General features: G+C 42.8%; 1 protein-coding gene across 7 annotated transcripts in view; it reads right to left on the reverse strand.

Moving 5' to 3' along the window:
* LOC139413615 (natural resistance-associated macrophage protein 2-like) overlaps positions 1-18,375 on the reverse strand; it is a 34,993-nt gene that overhangs the window by 4,612 nt on the left and 12,006 nt on the right. For 4 of the 7 annotated variants that reach the window (XM_071161219.1, XM_071161220.1, XM_071161222.1 and 1 more), the window contains 13 exons: positions 17,086-17,205; positions 11,520-11,639; positions 11,297-11,403; positions 11,007-11,077; positions 10,824-10,891; positions 10,503-10,658; positions 10,073-10,231; positions 9,828-9,914; positions 9,531-9,650; positions 9,189-9,338; positions 8,725-8,798; positions 8,283-8,436; positions 5,784-8,075 (listed from right to left, as the gene is read on the reverse strand). In XM_071161219.1, the coding sequence (XP_071017320.1) occupies positions 7,956-8,075; positions 8,283-8,436; positions 8,725-8,798; positions 9,189-9,338; positions 9,531-9,650; positions 9,828-9,914; positions 10,073-10,231; positions 10,503-10,658; positions 10,824-10,891; positions 11,007-11,077; positions 11,297-11,403; positions 11,520-11,639; positions 17,086-17,205 (1,506 nt within the window). In that variant the 3' untranslated portion in view covers positions 5,784-7,955. Of the gene's footprint in view, positions 1-5,783; positions 8,076-8,282; positions 8,437-8,724; positions 8,799-9,188; positions 9,339-9,530; positions 9,651-9,827; positions 9,915-10,072; positions 10,232-10,502; positions 10,659-10,823; positions 10,892-11,006; positions 11,078-11,296; positions 11,404-11,519; positions 11,640-17,085; positions 17,206-18,375 lie in introns of those variants that run through there. The other 3 variants (XM_071161218.1, XM_071161216.1, XM_071161217.1) reach the window with 1 other exon arrangement.

The raw sequence follows: 18,375 nt of genomic DNA on the forward strand, positions 1-18,375 counted from the left end.
CAACTATGTAAAGAAAAGAGTATTTAATAAGAATATTTCATTAATTCAGATCTAGGATGTGTTATTTTAGTGTTCCCTTTATTTTTTTGAGCAGTGTATACAGTGGGGCAAAAAAGTATTTAGTCAGCCACCAATTGTGCAAGTTCTACCACTTAAGATGAGAGGCCTGTAATTTTCATCATAGGTACACTTCAACTATGACAGGCAAAATGAGAAAAAAAAATCCAGAAAATCACATTGTAGGATTTAATGAATTTATTTGCAAATTATGGTGGAAAATAAGTATTTGGTCACCTACAAACAAGCAAGATTTCTGGCTCTCACAGACCTGTAACTTCTTCTTTAAGAGGCTCCTCTGTCCTCCACTCGTTACCTGTATTAATGGCACCTGTTTGAACTTGTTATCAGTATAAAAGACACCTGTCCACAACCTCAAACAGTCACACTCCAAACTCCACTATGGCCAAGACCAAAGAGCTGTCAAAGGACACCAGAAACAAAATTGTAGACCTGCACCAGGCTGGAAAGACTGAATCTGCAATAGGTAAGCAGCTTGGTTTGACGAAATCAACTGTGGGAGCAAATATTAGGAAATGGAAGACATACAAGACCACTGATAATCTCAACTCGTCGTGTTTGGAGGACAAAGAATGCTGAGTTGCATCCAAAGAACACCATACCTACTGTGAAGCATGGGGGTGGAAACATCATGCTTTGGGGCTGTTTTTCTGCAAAGGGACCAGGACGACTGATCCATGTAAAGGAAAGAATGAATGGGGCCATGTATCGTGAGATTGAGTGAAAACCTCCTTCCATCAGCAAGGGCATTGAAGATGAAACGTGGCTGGGTCTTTCAGCATGACAATGATCCCAAACACACCGCCCGGGCAACGAAGGAGTGGCTTTGTAAGAAGCATTTCAAGGTCCTGGAGTGGCCTAGCCAGTCTCCAGATCTCAACCCCATAGAAAACCCCATAGAAAATATTTTGGAGGGAGTTGAAAGTCCGTGTTGCCCAGCAACAGCCCCAAAACATCACTGCTCTAGAGGAGATCTGCATGGAGGAATGGGCCAAAATACCAGCAACAGTGTGTGAAAACCTTGTGAAGACTTACAGAAAACATTTGACCTCTGTCATTGCCAACAAAGGGTATATAACAAAGTATTGAGAAACTTTTGTTATTGACCAAATACTTATTTTCCACCATAATTTGCAAATAAATAAATAAAAAATCCTACAATGTGATTTTCTTTCTCATTTTGTCTGTCATAGTTGAAGTGTACCTATGATGAAAATTACAGGCCTCTCATCTTAAGTGGTAGAACTTGCACAATTGGTGGCTGACTAAATACTTTTTTGCCCCACTGTAGGTAGGTAGGTAGGTGTATATATACATATATACATATATACATACATACATACACACACACACACACACACACACACACACACACACACTACCATTCAAAAGTTTGGGGTCACTTAGAAATTCTTGTTTTTGAAAGAAAAGCAAATATTTTGTCCATTAAAATAACATCAAATTGATCAGAAATACAGTGTGGACTATTGGAGCTGGAAACTGCACATTTTTGATGGAATATCTACCTAGGCCCATTATCAGCAACCATCACTACTGTGTTCCAATGGCATGTTGTGTTAGCTAATCTTCTAGGCAGAGTTGCAAAGAAAAAGCCATCTCTCAGACTGGCCAAAAAATAAAAAATATCAAGATGAGCAAAAGAACAGACACTGGACAGAGGCCAGAATCCCGGAGTCGCCTCTTCACTGTTGACGTTGAGACTGGTGTTTTGCGGGTACTATTTAATAAAGCAGCCAGTTGAGGACTTGTGAGGAGTCTGTTTCTCAAACTAGACACTAATGTACTTGTCCTCTTGCTCAGTTGTGCACCGGGGCCTCTCACTCTTATTCTGGTTAGTGCCAGTTTGCACTGTTCTGTGAAGGGAGTAGTACACAGCGTTGTACGAGATCTTCAGTTTCTCACATTGAATAGACTTCATTTCTCAGAACAAGAATAGACTGACGAGTTTCAGAAGAAAGTTATTTGTTTCTGGCCATTTTGAGCCTGTAATCGAACCCACAAATGCTGATGCTCCAGATACTCAACTAGTCTAAGACGACCAGTTTTATTGCTTCTTTAAATCAGTAAAACAGTTTTCAGCTGTGCGAACATAATTGCAAAAGGGTGTTCTAATGATCAATTTGCCTTTTAAAATTAGAAACTTGGATTAGCTAACACAACGTGCCATTAACACAACGTGCCATTGAAACACAGGAGTGATTGTTGCTGATAATGGGCTTCTGTACGCCTACGTAGATAATCCATTAATCCATTTTTATTTTATTTAAATCAGCCGTTTCCATCTTCAATAGTAATTTACAACATTAACAAATGTCTACACTGTATTTCTGATCAATTTGATGTTATTTTAAAATGGACAAAATAAAAAAGCGCTTTTCTTTCAAAAACAAGGACATTTCTAAGTGACCCCAAAAATATATGGGGAATTGGAAATTATTATAAAATAAAATTACTGATGGAAGCAACAATCTATCCGCAATATTAAAGCTTATCCACACCCCCTAATAAAAAATAAAGTTCCAAACCACTAGTTAACAGCCAGTTTTCAGGTTGCCCCGCACCAGACCACTCCCAGACAGTCCTAGCACAATTATTGCTTGAGAAATAGTTTTTTGCTGAAAAGCAGGTATTTAAGATGGCACCGAAGATGTTGGCTGACGTTTTACATGCTCCTAACCAAATTGTGCTATTTTGTTAGTAAACTATTTTTTAAACTTATTATGTACAACAAATGTTGCTGCTACCGTCTCTTATGACCGAAAATAACTTCTGGACATCAAAACAGCAATTACTCACCACGAACTGCAAGAAGCTGTTTCCTTTAACAAGTCCTTCTGAGAATCCGTGGGTGAGCGAGTAAACTCTCAATGCCATCTGTCCTACTTGCTAACATGCAATCATTGGAAAATAAAATAAAATGACCTACGTTTATCCTACCAACGGGACATTAAGAACTGTAATATCTTATGTTTCACAGAGCCATTGCTGAATGACGAGACATAATATATATATACACACATCAATAGACATCTGTATAAATCAATGATGTCGCTTTGCGGATGGTGATTCTCTGATCCACCTCTACGCAGACGACACCATTCTGTATACTTTTGGCCCTTCTTTGGACACTGTTAACTAACCTCCAGATGAGCTTCAATGCCATACAACTCTTCTGCCGTGGCCTCCAACTGCTCTTAAATGCAAGTAAAACTAAATGCATGCTCTTCAACCAATCGCTGCCCACACCTGCCCGCCCGCCTAGCATCACTACTCTGGACGGTTCGGACCTAGAATGTGTGGACACCTACAAATACATTGGTGTCTGGTTAGACTGTAAACTCTCCTTCCAGACTCACATTAAGCATCTCCAATCCACAATTAAATCTAGAAATCTGCTTCCTATTTTCGCAACAAAGCATCCTTCACTCGTGCTGCCGAACATAGCCTCGTAAAACTGACTATCCTATCGATCCTTGACTTCGGCGATGTCATTTACAAAATAGCCTCCAACACTCTACTCAGAAAATTGGATTCAGTCTATCACAGTGCCATCCGTTTCGTCACCAAAGCCCCATATACTACCCACCACTGCGACCTGTATGCTTTTGTTGGCTGGCCCTTGCTTCATATTCGTCGCCAAACACACTGGTTTCAGGTCATCTATAAGTCTTTGCTAGGTAAAGCCCCGCCTTCTCAGCTCACTGGTCACCATAGCAGTACCCACCCGTAGCACGCGCTCCAGCAGGTATATTTCGCTGGTCACCCCGAAAGCCAATTCCCCCTTTGGCCGCCTTTCCTTCCAGTTCTCTGTGGCCGATGACTGGAACGAATTGCAAAAAAAATAAAAATAATAATTATATATATATTTTTTTTTAAATGTACTTGCACATTTATCACTCCACTGTTGATTTGCTAAATTGTAATTATTTCACCACTATGGCCTATTTATTGCCTTACCTCCCTAATCTTACTTCATTTGCACACCCTGTATATAGACTTTGTGTTATTGACTGTACGCTTGTTTATTCCATGTGTAACTCTGTGTCGCACTTCTTTGCTTTATCTTGGCCAGGTCGCAATTGTAAATGAGAACTTGTTCTCAACTGGCTTACCTGGTTAAATAAATATAGAGCTGGCGGGATTTTCCATGCACAGGCAGAACAGAGAAGCCATGTCAAAAACAGCTGTTGCGCAATGTCTTCTATTAAAGAAGTCTCGAGGTATTGCTCGCTCGAGGTAGAGTGCCTTATGATAAGCCGTAGACCACACTATCTATATTATTCGTAGCCATCTATTTACCACCACAGACCGATGCTGGCACTAAGACCGCACTCATCCAAGGCCATAAGCAAACAAGGAAATGCTCATTCAGAAGTGGCGCTCCTAGTGGCCAGATACTTTAATGCAGGCAAACTTAAATCAGTTTTACCAGCATGTCACGTGCAACCAGAGATTTTTTATTTAATTAAATAAATAAACTCAAGACCACATTTACTCCACACGTAGACATGCATAAAAAGCTCTCCCCCACCCTGCATTTGGCAAATCTGACCATAATTCTATCCTCCTGATTCCTGCTTACAAGGAAAAACTAAAGCAGGAAGTGCCAGTGACTCACTCAATACGAAAGTGGTCAGATGACACGGATGCTACGCTTTCAAGACTGTTTTTCTAGCACAGACTGGAATATTTTCCAGGATTCATCCAATACCATTGAGGAGTATACCACCTCAGTCATCGGCTTCATCAATACGTGCATCGATGACGTCGTCCCCACAGTGACCGTACGTACATATCCCAACCAGAAGCCATGGATTACAGGCAACATCTGCATTGAGCTAAAGGCTAGAGCTGCCGCTTTCAAGGAGCACTAATCCTGACGCTTAAAATAAATCCCGCTATGCCCTCCGACGAACCATCAAATTGGCAAAGTGTCAATACAGGATTAAGATTGAATACTACTTCACCGGTTCTGACGCTCGTCAGATGTGGCAGGGCTTAACTACTATGGACTACAAAGGGAAACTCGGATGCGATCTGCCCGGTGAGCTAAATGCCTTTATGCTCGCTTCAAGGACAGCAACACTGAAGCATGCACAAGAGCACCAGCTGTTCTGGATGACTGTGTGATAACACTTTCGGTAGCCGATGTGAGCAAGACCTTTAAACAGGTCAACATTCAAAGCCGCAGGGCCAGATTGAGTACACATCCTGGTAATCCAAGAATGAGCGGGCCTCAACTAGCCTGTACCCCTGCACACTGACTCGGTACCCCCTGTATATAGCCTCGTTATTGTGTTACTTTTTTACTTTAGTTTGATAAATATTTTCTTAACTCTTCTTGAACTGCACTGTTGGTGAAGGGCTTGTAAGTAAGCATTTCACAGTTTAAGATTGGTAGACCAGTAACCCAAAAGGTCAACACCGCAACGACTAGGTGAAAAAAAACGTCTGTCTGTGCCCTTGAGCAAGGCACTTAAGATTAAGTGCTCCAGGGTCACCGTCAATGGCTGATCCCTGGAACTGACACCACTCTCAATCCACACATGCGTATAATACACACTTGTGCATGTGTGAAATAGGACAAATGTATACACCCAACTATTTATTATTAAAGAGGGGGGGGGGGGGGGGGAGTTAAACTTAAATCCTCTCATCGAACACCAAGACACAAGACATCTAGAAATATCCATGTTTGTTTTGATTTTTATTTTTGATACATGGTGTTGCTTTATTCAGTAGTGAGACAGACACTGTCGTATAGCTTATATCTACAGTATGCTTCACTTGGTTCTGCTGGGTTCAAACACACCTCTAGTCAGAACAATGCACTGCTAAGAGAGTCTGCCTGCCTGTATTACACAGAGAGAGAGATGCACTGGTGTGACAATACAGATAGTTGCATTTGAGTTCTCTTAAAACCTTGGTAAAAACATAGTAAAATCCTTAAAACCTTTTATAGCTGCTGAATATTATTCTTAGTCAAATAGATTGAGCTTGACCATGTAAGAACTGCATGAATTAAGTTTACAGATTGGTCTGTTGCATTAAACATCAGCAAGAAACCAGTTCTGTATATGTATGTTCAATCTTAAAACAATATATTGCTGACAAGCAAAACATTTTGGGACTTTGTCAACAGTGGACTAATGAACCAAATAACAAAATATATTTTATTTTTGGGATGTAATTTTTCTTTAAAGCGATGTCCCAGTCAAATTAACGTGTGGATACCATTTTTATGTCTGTGTCCAGTATGAAGGAAGTTAGTTTTGCGAGCCAATGCTGATTAGCATTAGCTCAATGACTAGACTTCGTCATTGCGCTAATGCTATTTAGCAACTTCCGTCAAAGTGGCAACATCCGCATCAAAAGACAAAAATGGTATCCACAAGTTCATCCGACTGGGGAAGTAGATAAAGGGCCTCATTGCCAAAATCCTGAAGTATCCCTTTAAGGGCAATCAACTTGTTAAAATAGAATTTCAGCGTTTGACTTCGATCTCACTTGGAATTATAGGTTTTTGTTATCTATCCAAGGATTTGTTGGAATGAAAACAACCATAGAATCTTATGAAAAAGCATTGAGGCATTATAGGAAATTACTCATGAATGCTTTTAACAGTCCTGTAATTCCAATCTGATGTTTATCAAAAACATTACAACTAACATTCAAGATAGAACTAACCTCAAGTGGTATGTTATAACATACGTAATTTAGTAAAGGTTGCAAGGGGCATGTTATTAGTACCACATTACAAAAAGTCTACCACAGTGTTAGACAATTGGCAAAACTCTCAATTAAAAGATATGCGAGAATTATTTAATTACTCGCCATAACAAGGATATTACACTTAAAAAGTTTTTTGTCCTTCCTAGTCACATCAAATTGTACATACGTGTCCAGTCCAAAGCCTCACTTCTAGTGGGGAACAACCCCAATTTACGAACAGATTATATTAACAGTTTTGAAGTCAAAACACATGCACTCTGAAAAAAATCAGTTTGAATGGAGAGATGTGTGTTGAAATTACTGACTAAAAGAGGTAATTTTTAAATTATGCTCAACCCAAACTAAAAGTGTTCTTTTCCCATGGTTTCTTTTGCTGAAAAGGTGAGAACTGTAATTATAATGAACAAAAATCTAAAATGAATTCAATAATACAGCGAGGAGAGATATACTTCAGTTCTACATTTGACCAAATAATCATAAATGGTGCTTTCACACAGAGGTACAATAACGGAAAAAAGTAAATGACCAAACAGACCGATAGCAGCTGCCAAATACTGTAGACTTCAGCTTATTATGTCAGCAGGTTAAGAATAGCCATTTTGCCAGATCATAACTTGTCACATATTAACCTGGAATAGGACTGCAATCATTTGAGAAATAGAATTCAAAATTAATTTTCCAATTGAAAAGCATAAGAATGTCACACCCGCTCTGCTTGAGCATGAAAATACAGGAGATAGGATATAAACTATAACTAAACCCTGAGGACTCTAAAAAGGGACAGGGGGTCGCCGTAATTGGGTTTTACATAATAAACCCCACATACCAGTAGCTCAACAGAACACGATAAAACCATTAGAACAGTGGAGGGAAAATGTTCTCTGAAGTGTTGATATCGGGATAGGTCTTAAGATCTCTCTATAAAAAGGTGTACGTCTCTCTCAAAGCCTGAAGGACATGACAGACCAACAAGAACATTATGTGCAGCGAGTGCGTCATTTTCTGTTCATTTCCCAACGATTTTACATCTCCAACGTTTGTCGACACCTAGCAGGTGATCTGCTGTGCACAGCCAACGTTCGTCTTGGTCTGTCTTGTCCTTTAAAACAATGTCCTGTTCCATTTTAGGTGTCATACGCTGGCTGTTCCTCAATGAACACAGCGTGGCGGTTGTTGCTTACCCTGTTGCCCAGACAGGACACGTCCAGACAGGACACACCGAGGGCTATCAGACACTGCCACGCCTGTAGACACACAGAGAGGGGAGGTCAGAAGAGGATCACTGCACTCCTTATAATAGTTTACAATCCATCTTTTCAAACCATATCTCTGCATTCAGTATCTAGTATTCCGCATCGAACGGTAGCCTCTTTATTTGGGAATTGATCTACAGTGTTGTATGCTTATCCAACCCAGTCCATGCTGTTATAATGACTACTACAGTAACTCACCAGGTAGCACACAAAGCTTAGGTAGGCTATGCAGAGCAAGGCCACCAGCACGTAGAGCGCCACACTGTTCAGGCTGGTCACGTAGACCACCACAAAGTACATGTTTATGGCACAGACCACCAGGATGACCACCCCTCCGCCAATCTTCCACACCCTCAGGAGCACAGTCACAGACGAAACAGTTAGGCATCAATGATAAAGGGTCACTGTCATCACATTTATTAATTAGTTGGTCAATCAGTGAAAATACAGAAATAAATCTGACTAAGTCCCAAATGGCACCCTATTCCCTACAGAGTGCACTAGGTATGGCACTATGTAGGACATAAGGATCCATTTGAGATGCATCCCCCGTCATCACATTTATTAATTTTCTGGTCTGTCAGTGCAAATACAGAAGCAATCTTCAGTGTTACATGGGTTGAGGGTTATGGTGACTCACAGTCCATTAGCAAAGTCATCCATGATGGATGTCAGACTGGTGAAGGTCAGGATGGGGATCAGAGCAAACGGCAGCTGTGGAACAAAGAGAGACAGAAAGAACTGATGACATTCTGTCTCTGTCCCTTCAATAGCTTTTAATACATGCATCAGTTTAACACCCCCAGACTCCCAAGCCAGCCCAGAGTAGCTGCTACCCCTCTCTCTAACCTGCAGTCCCTAGCCCAAGTCTTCACTATCTCCGTCCTGCACCCTCCTCCCTAATCAATCAAATATATTTATAAAGCCCTTTTTACATCAGCCGATGTCCAAGTGCTATACAGAAACCCAGCCTAAAACCCCAAACAGCAAGCCCCGTCTCTTCTCTCTGCATGTTCCCAGACCCCTTCGGCATCACAAATGGCAACCTAGTCCCAATTTTTTGCACTACTTTTGATAGGGCTCTGGTCATGTCTTCTCTCTGACCTGCATGCTCTGCAATACGTTGAGGAAGTCGTTCATGCCCGTTAGGTGCTGTACGTCCTGAAAGATGGCCACCAGCAGGGTGGGGAAGATTGCGATGGAGCGGGTGAGAAGCACCCGGGCAAAACGGGACCAACGCAGGTTCAGGAAACCCTGAGGCAGGGGAAGAGAGAAAATAGTCAACATACAGACAAACACACATCCCTACTGACAAAACACTGAGGTGTTTACATACAAAACACCAACACACACATACACAAGGACTGACTTAAAGGTTAACAATACAATGTGCACTCTCACATACACAAACAAACACGGTAGTTGGGTACTTGTGCACGTTCTCACCTCCATGACAAACTGGCCAGAGTAAGTGCCTGTCATGGTGGAGCTCTGTCCGGCAGCCAGGATCCCGATGGCCCAGATGTAGAGGGCCGCAGGGCCAAAGAAACAACCCAGCACCACGCCCTGTATAGAGTGAGTGGGAGATTGTAGAAATTCCCCCCATGGTTATTCATATTATCAACACCAAACAAATGTTAATTTCATGGCAAAATGATTGACTGAGATAGCAGGTATATACAGTATCAAAGTGATTTCATATCACAGGTTATATAGATTGTCGTTAATCCTTGAAAGATGTACCCCTTTGAAGATGTCCACCTGTAGCGTGCTGTTGTCCAGAGGGAAGAGGTCTGTGTGAGGACTGCCTGATGCATTGCATTTTGCATTCTGTGACACACAGAACAACAGCAGCACATCACAAACAAGGGAGGTCACTGGTTTAGAGGTGCCATACTGATGCTATATTAATGTATAAACAATCTGTAAAGGATTGCTACAGTCCGAGGCAAGGAGACATGCTGGGTCTGGTTAGTCATTATACCCACCACCTCAATGTTGGTTTTGTCGTAGAAGGCCTCAGCAAACACTGCTACAACAAAGACGTTGATGAGGAAGGAGATGAAGAGAGCAATAGTTGACTCGATGAAGTAGTATTTGTTGGCCTCCTTCACCTCCTTCTTGTTCCCACGATCTATTTGCCGAGACTAGACAATAAAATATCATTAAAATTAATTAAAATATAAATCACAATTCTTGTGACATTGTACTTTCTGGTTGTAAGGCCCAAAAATGTATAAATGATTGTTTCAATCGTTACCAATATTTTATGTCATAGTAAAGGTCAATGACGACCCTCTACTATGTCATAGTGAAGATCTTTGACTCTGTAGTAAGTCATAAAGCAGGTCTTTGACTCCTATGTCATACTATAGAGGAGTGTAAGACTTTCACTATGTCATAATGCAAGAGACCTACCTTAACGAGGGCAGAGTGTAGGTAGATGTTGTGGGGCATGATGACAGCTCCTACGATGCCCACAGCCTGCTCCATCTGGGCAGAATCACAGTTCTCACAGTACGGCAGAAACATCCCCTTCAGCAGCTCCCCCTGGTCCGGACGCACCATCACATACTACAGGCACATACACAAGAGACGGCAGTCAGATACACACAAATGCAGAAAAAAAAAACCTACCAAATTCTATCAAAGCTGCGCTATATACTACAAAAAACCAGCTGGCAGGTTTACAGAAGGGTATTTTTTTATAGATGAACACAGGGAAAAGCTTGTTCTTACCTCATATCCAAAGCTTACAGCCATGATGGTGATGAGAAACCCAAAGAAGGCTTCAAGTTTCCTCAAGCCTAAAAAACAAAAGTCGGAAATAATTTTGAAACACGCCCAGACAGAAATGCATACACACACCTGTGCCCAAGGACTTAAAAATCACAGACATCTTAATGTGTCAAAGAAACTCACCATATTTATCTAGAAACAGGAACACAAAGGTGTCAATGATGGTGATGAGGACACCTCCCCAAAGTGGAATCCTGGTAGATAGCAAACAACAATGTTATTTTGACCCCAATACATTGACCTCTAGAGCACCTGTTGTATGCCTTTGTCAGCATCCCAAATGTCACCCTTTATAGTGCCTTACTTTCGAACAGGGGGCACTATATAGGGAATAGGGTGTCATTTGGGACGCACTCTGTGTAGTGTAGTAAAGTGTGGCTTGGTTGGGCGCTGGCGGATGGTACTGTAGCTACCTGCCCATAGAGAGGAGGTTGAAGGCGATGGCACAGCCGATGACCTCCTGCATGTCTGAGCCGATGATGGCCAGCTCCACCATCAGCCACAGGATAATACGAGGAACCTGGGAGTGAGGAGGGGATGGAGGAGTGAATAACAAGACTGGATATAACACAAAGCAATCACATTCAATTAATTTAAACCCTTCTATATGGTGTAGGGCAAGGGAAAGTTACTTACAGTGGGGTACTGGCGGTTGCAGACCTCTGCGAGGTGCATCCCTGTGACAACCCCCAGGCGCGCAGCCAGTCTCTGCAGGAGGAGGCCGATGATGGTGGCCCCCAACAACACCCACAGGAGCTGAGAGAGAAAGAGAGCGAGAGTGGGGGACAAAATAATGGTGATGAAGCATTGGAGTAAATTAAACATAATCAAGAGCAAAAAGATCAGATGTAATAGGGAATGCTGATTATAGAATAAAACATTACTGTCCAACCAGAGATAGAACTACGCCTTTGAGTAAACTATTTGTCTTTGAATTTGAGCATGGTTCAGAAATCTCTACAGTTGCACCATTGAAAGCATCTTGACTGGCTACATCACCACGGAGTTTGCCAACCACAAAGCCCTACAGAGGGTAGTGCGTATGTCCCAGTTCATCACTGGGGCCGAGCTCCCTGCCATCCAGGACCTCTATACCAGGTGGTGTGAGGAAGGCTCTAAAAACTGTCAAAGACTCCAGCCACCCAAGACAGACTGTTCTCTCTGGTACCGTACAGCAAGCTTGACCGATGCACCAAGTCTGGAACCAACAGGACCCTGAATAGCTTCTACCACCCCCAAGCCATAAGACTGCTATATTTGACAATAAAATCACAATAGATCACACATGTGGATACATTGCAAATCATCAAGGAAAAAAATAAATAATAATGTTTAGAAACTTCAAGTTAACATTAATCAACAAATGAAAGATGGAAAACGAATGGGGTTGAGGCAGTTTGGAAAACTCTATGGCTTGCGAGGGAGCATCAATGCTACAGTACAGCCAGGGAGAAAGTCAGTCTGTCGGTCAAGCCAGAAGCTCTTCATCAGGGTCCATCCCTTTGTCCGAAGTTCCCAGTTCCTTCATAGTAGCCACTCCTCCATAGGTAGCTGATCCTCCATTGTTGACAGTGTAACACCCAACTGAGTGATGCTTCTACTGCAATAAAGCACCAGAAAAATCAACCACACATCGGCAGTGGTCAGGAACAGTCCCTCCGCCTCGGACACCGTAGTCTCCACCTTCCAACCGGCAGCTCCTCCCTGGGCTCGAACCAGCAACACAATGACAATTAGCGCGCGCTAACTAGCTAGCCATTTCACTTCGGTTACACGAGCCTCATCTCGGGAGTTGATAGGCTTGAAGTCATAAAAAGTGCAATGCTTGACGCACAACGAAGAGCTGCTGGCAAAATGCACGAACGTGCTGTTTGAATTAATGTTTACGCGCCTGCTTCTGCCTACCACCGCTCAGTCAGATACTTGTATGCTCAGTCAGATTATATGCAACGCAGGACACGCTAGATAATATCTAGTGATATCAACCATGTGTAGTTAACTAGTGATTATGATTGATTGTTTTTTATAAGATAAGTTTAATGCTAGCTAGCAACTTACCTTGGCTTACTGCATTCGCGTAACAGGCAGTCTCCTTGTGGAGTGCAACAAGAGAGAGGCAGGTCGTTATAGCGTTGGACTAGTTAACTAAGTTTGCAAGACTGGATCCCCCGAGCTGACAAGGTGAAAATCTGTCGTTCTGCCCCCGAACAAGGCAGTTAACCCACCGTTCCTAGGCCATCATTGAAAATAAGAATGTGTTCTTAACTGACTTGCCTAGTTAAAAAGGTATTTATAAAAAAAATAAAGTTAAAATCGGCGCCCAAAAATACCGATTTCCGATTGTTATGAAAATTTGAAATCGGCCCTAATTAAATCGGCCATTCCGATTAATTGGTCTACCTCTATACAGTAGCGAGGCTATAAAAGTAGAGGATACATACAGACACCGGTTAGTCAGGCTGATTGAGGTAGTATGTACATGTGGATATGGTTAAAGTGATTATGCAAATATGATGAACAGAGAGCAGCAGTAGCGTAAAAGAGGAGTTGGCGGGTCGTGGGACACAATGCAGATGGCCCGGTTAGCCAATGCGCGGGAGCACTGGTTGGTCGGCCCAACTGAAGTAGTATGTACATGAATGTATAGTTAAAGGGACTATGCATATATGATAAACAGGGAGTAGCAGCAGCGTAAAAAGAGGGGTTGGGCACACAATGCAATTAGTCCGGGTAGCCATTTGATTACCTGTTCAGGAGTTTTACGGCTTAGGGGTAAAAACTGTTAAGAAGCCTTTTGGACCTAGACTTGGCACTCCAATACCGCTTGCCATGCAGTAGTTGAGTGAACAGTCCATGACTGGGGTGGCTGGGGTCTTTAACAATTTTTAGGGCCTTCCTCTGACACCGCCGAGTGTAGAGGTCCTGGATGGCAGGCAGCTTAGCTTCAGTGATGTAGTGTGTACGGCCCAGTACCCTCTGTAGTGCCTTGCGGTCAGAGTGCGAGCAATTGCTGTAGTCACTGAATAGCATTGTCACATAAATGTTCCTTTTGTCCAGGTGGGAAAGGGCAGTGTGGAGTGCAATAGAGATTGAATTATCTGTGGATCTGTTTGGGCGGTATGCAAACAGGAATGGGTCTAGGGTTTCTGGGATAATGGTGTTGATGTGAGCAATTACCAGCTTTTCAAAGCACTTCATGGCTACAGATGTGAGTGCTACGGGTCGGTAGTCATTTAGGCAGGTTGCCTTTGTGTTCTTGGGCATAGGGACTATGGTGGTCTGCTTGAAACATGTTGGTATCACAGACTCAGTCAGGGACATGTTGAAAATGTCAGTGAAGTCACCTGCCAGTTGGTCAGCACATTCCCGGAGCACGCGTCCTGGTAATCCGTCTGGCCCCGCAGCCTTGTGTATGTTGACCTTTTTAAAAGGTCTTACTCACGTCGGCTACAGAGAGCATGATAACAGTCGTCCAGAACAGCTGATGCTCTCATGCATGCCTCAGTGTTGCTTGCCTCAAAGCGAGCATAGAAGTGATTTAGCCCGTCTGGGTCGTGTCACTGGGCAGCTCGCAGCTGTGCTTCCCTTTGTAGTCTAATAGTTTGCAAGCCCTGCCACATAAGACGAGTGTTGGAGCCGGTGTAGTATGATTCAATCTTAGCCCTTTGCCTGTTTTTTGTTGTTGTTTTTTTTTTACCCCTTTTTCGCCCCAATTGCATGGTATCTTGCCACTTGTCTCATCGCTACAACTCCCGTACGGGCGAAGAGCGGGCGAGAGACGTGATAAATTGGGCGAGAGACGAAGGTCGAGAGTCATGCGTCCAACGCATCCAACCCGGAAACCAGCCGCACCAATGTGTCGGAGGAAACACTGTGCACCTGGCAACCTTGGTTAGCGCGCACTGCGCCCGGCCCGCCACAGGAGTCGCTGGTGCGCGATGAGACAAGGACATCCCTACCGACCTAGCCCTCCCTAACCCAGACGACGCTAGGCCAATTGTGCGTCGCCCCACGGACCTCCCGGACGTGGCCGGTTACGACAGAGCCTGGGCGCGAACCCAGAGTCTCTGATGGCACAGCTGGCGCTGCAGTACAGCGCCCTTAACCACTGCGCCACCCGGGAGGCCCTCGACGCTTTGCCTGTTTGATGGTTCATCACAGTGCATAGCAGGATTTCTTGTAAGCTTCCGGGTTAGAGTCCCGCACCTTGAAAGCGGCAGCTCTACCCTTTAGCTCAGTATGAATGTTGCCTGTAATCCAAGGCTTCTGGTTGGGGCATGGAGTCACTGTGGGGACGACGTCCTCGATGCACTTATTGATAAAGCCAGTGACTAATGTGGTGTACTCAATGCCATCGAAAAAATCCCTGAACATATTCCAGTCTGTGCTAGCAAAACAGTCCTGTAGTTTAGCATCTGCTTCATCTGACCACTTTTTTTATAGACCAAGTCACTGGTGCCTCCTGCTTTAATTTTTGCTTGTAAGCAGGAATCAGGAGGATAGTGTTGTGGTCGTATTTACCAAATGGAGGGCGAGCTTTGTACCCGTCTCTGTGTGGAGTACAGGTGATCTAGAATTTATTTCCCTCTGGTTGCACATTTATTTCCCTCTGGTTGCACATTTATTTCCCTCTGGTTGCACATGTTGATAGAAATTTGGTGGAACTGATTTCAATTTTCCCTGCATGAATGTATCCGGCCACTAGGAGCGCAGCCTCTGGGTGAGTGGTTTCCTGTTTGCTTATTTCCTTATACAGCTGACTGAGGGCGGTCTTAGTGCCAGCATCAGTCTGTGGTGGTAAATAAAAAGCCACAAAAATTAGGCAAGTAGTGTGGCCTGCAATTTATCACAATATACTCTACTTCAGGCGAGCAAAATCTAGAGACTTCCTTAGATTTCGTGCACCAGCTATTTACAAACATGCACAGACCACCCCCCCTTCGTCTTACCGGAGTGTGCTGTTCTATCTTGCCGGTGCAGCGTATATCCCGCTAGCTGAATATCCATGTCATTCAGCCACGATTCCGTGAAACATTGGATATTACAGCTTTTGATGTCCCGTTGGTAGGATATTTGTGAACGTACCTTGTCTAATTTATTGTCCAATGATTGCACGTTGTCGAGTAGTATTGACGATAACGGCAGCTTTCCCAGTCGCCTTCTCCGGGTCCTGACCAGGCATCTGGCTCTCTGACCTCTGTACCTGCGTTGCTTCCTCTTGCAAATAATGGGGATGTCGGCCCTGTGGGGTGTTTGGAGAATGTCTTGCGCGTTGTCCTCGTTGTAGAAAAAAATATTTGTCTAATCCGAGGTGAGTGATCACTGTCCTGATATCCAGAAGCTCTTTTTTGCCATAAGATACAGTTGCAGAAACATTATGTACAAAATCATTTACAAATAACACAAAAAAAACCCACAATAGCACAATTGGTAGGCGTTCCTGCTATTGCAATGATCCCAAATACACCGCCCGAGCAACGGAGTGGCTTCGTAAGAAGCATTTCAAGGTCCTGGAGTGGCCTAGCCAGTCTCCAGATCTCAACCCCATAGAAAATCTTTGGAGGGAGTTGAAAGTCCGTGTTGCCCAGCAACAGCCCCAAAACATCACTGCTCTAGAGGAGATCTGCATGGAGGAATGGGCCAAAATACCAGCAACAGTGTGTGAAAACCTTGTGAAGACTTACAGAAAACGTTTGACCTCTGTCATTGCCAACAAAGGGTATATAACAAAGTATTGAGAAACTTTTGTTATTGACCAAATACTTATTTTCCACCATAATTTGCAAATAAATAAATTAAAAATCCTACAATGTGATTTTCTGGATTTTTATTTTCTCGTTTTGTCTGTCATAGTTGAAATGTACCTATGATGAAAATTACAGGCCTCATCTTTTTAAGTGGGAGAACTTGCACAATTGGTGGTTGACTAAATACTTTTTTGCCCCACTGTATCTACCACAATTACCTCGTACGCCAGCACATCAACTCGGTATTTGTACCCTATGTATATAGCCAAGTTATTGTTACTCATTGTGTATTACTTATCTATTATTTCTCTATTTTTCCTTTCTCTGAATTGTTAGGAAGGGCCCGTAAGTAAGCATTTCACTGTTGGTCTACACCTATTGGTTACGAAGCACATGACGAATAACATTTGATTTGACTTGGTACCCCTGTCCCTTGAATGAAGGTTTGTGTTCACCTTAAAGCCAGCTTTAGCTCCAGACTGCAGGTCGGACTCGATGTTCCCTGGGTCAAGATAGGCGATGCTCATCAAGAAACCAGGTCCCGTAAAGGCCCAGAGTTTACGGAAACTGAACATCTGAAAAGAGAGGATCGCAAATATTACAATCAACGCCTGAAAATAAATCTTAGCATGAAGTATTACCAGTCATTGAAGTAATAATTTCTAAATTATTCTATACTAATAGTATCTTTGTGTATAACTTTATTCAGGTCATCAGATTAGCATAATATGCTCTTTGAGGTCATACGCACTTAGAAGATAGGCCCTGTGATGTCATGATGATGCCATAGGCTCTATGACTCAACTGTGATGTAATATACAGTACCAGTCAGAAGTTGACATACTACTCAAACAAGGGTTTCTTAATTTTTTTAATGTTTCTACATTGTATAATAGGAAAGACATCAAAACTATGAAAAAACATGGAATCATGTAGTAAGCTAAAAAAAGTGTTAAACTAAACATACAATATAGCCACCCTTTGCCACGATGACAGCTGTGCACACTTGGCATTCTCTCAACCAGCTTCATGAGGTAGTCACCTGGAATGCATTTCAAATAACAGGTGTGCTTTGTTAAAATAATTTGTGGAATTTCATTGCTTCTTAATGCGTTTCAGCCAATCAGTTGTGTTGTGACAAGATAGGGGGGTATACAGAACATAGCCCTATTTGGTAAAATACCAAGTCCATATGGCAAGAACAGCTCAAACAAGCAAAGAGAAACGACAGTCCATAATTACTTTAACACATGAAGGTCAGTCAACCCGGAACATTTCAAGAACTTTGAAAGTTTCTCCAAGTGCAGTCGCAAAAAACATCAAGCGCTATGATGCAACTGGCTCTCATGAGGACCGCAACAGGAAAGGAAAACCCAGAGTTACCTCTGCCGCAGAGTATAAGTTCATTAGAGTTAACTGCAACTCAGATGGCAGCCCAAATAAATGCTTCACAGAGTTCAAGTAACAGACATCTCAACATCAACTGTTCAGAGGAGACTGATTGAATCAGGCCTTCATGGTCAAATTGCAACAAAGAAACCACTACTAAAGGACACCAATAATAAGAAGAGACTTTCTTGGGCCAAGAAACACAAGCAATGGACAATAGACCAGTGGAAATCTATCCTTTGGTCTGAGGAGTCTAAATATGAGATTTTTGGTTCAGTAGGTGAACGGATAATCGCTGCGTGTGTGGTTCCCACCGTCGTAGCTGAACGACGACATTAAGAACATACAGCTGGCAC

Source organism: Oncorhynchus clarkii, chromosome 7, assembly GCF_045791955.1.
Source record: "Oncorhynchus clarkii lewisi isolate Uvic-CL-2024 chromosome 7, UVic_Ocla_1.0, whole genome shotgun sequence".
Classification (NCBI taxonomy): domain Eukaryota; kingdom Metazoa; phylum Chordata; class Actinopteri; order Salmoniformes; family Salmonidae; genus Oncorhynchus; species Oncorhynchus clarkii.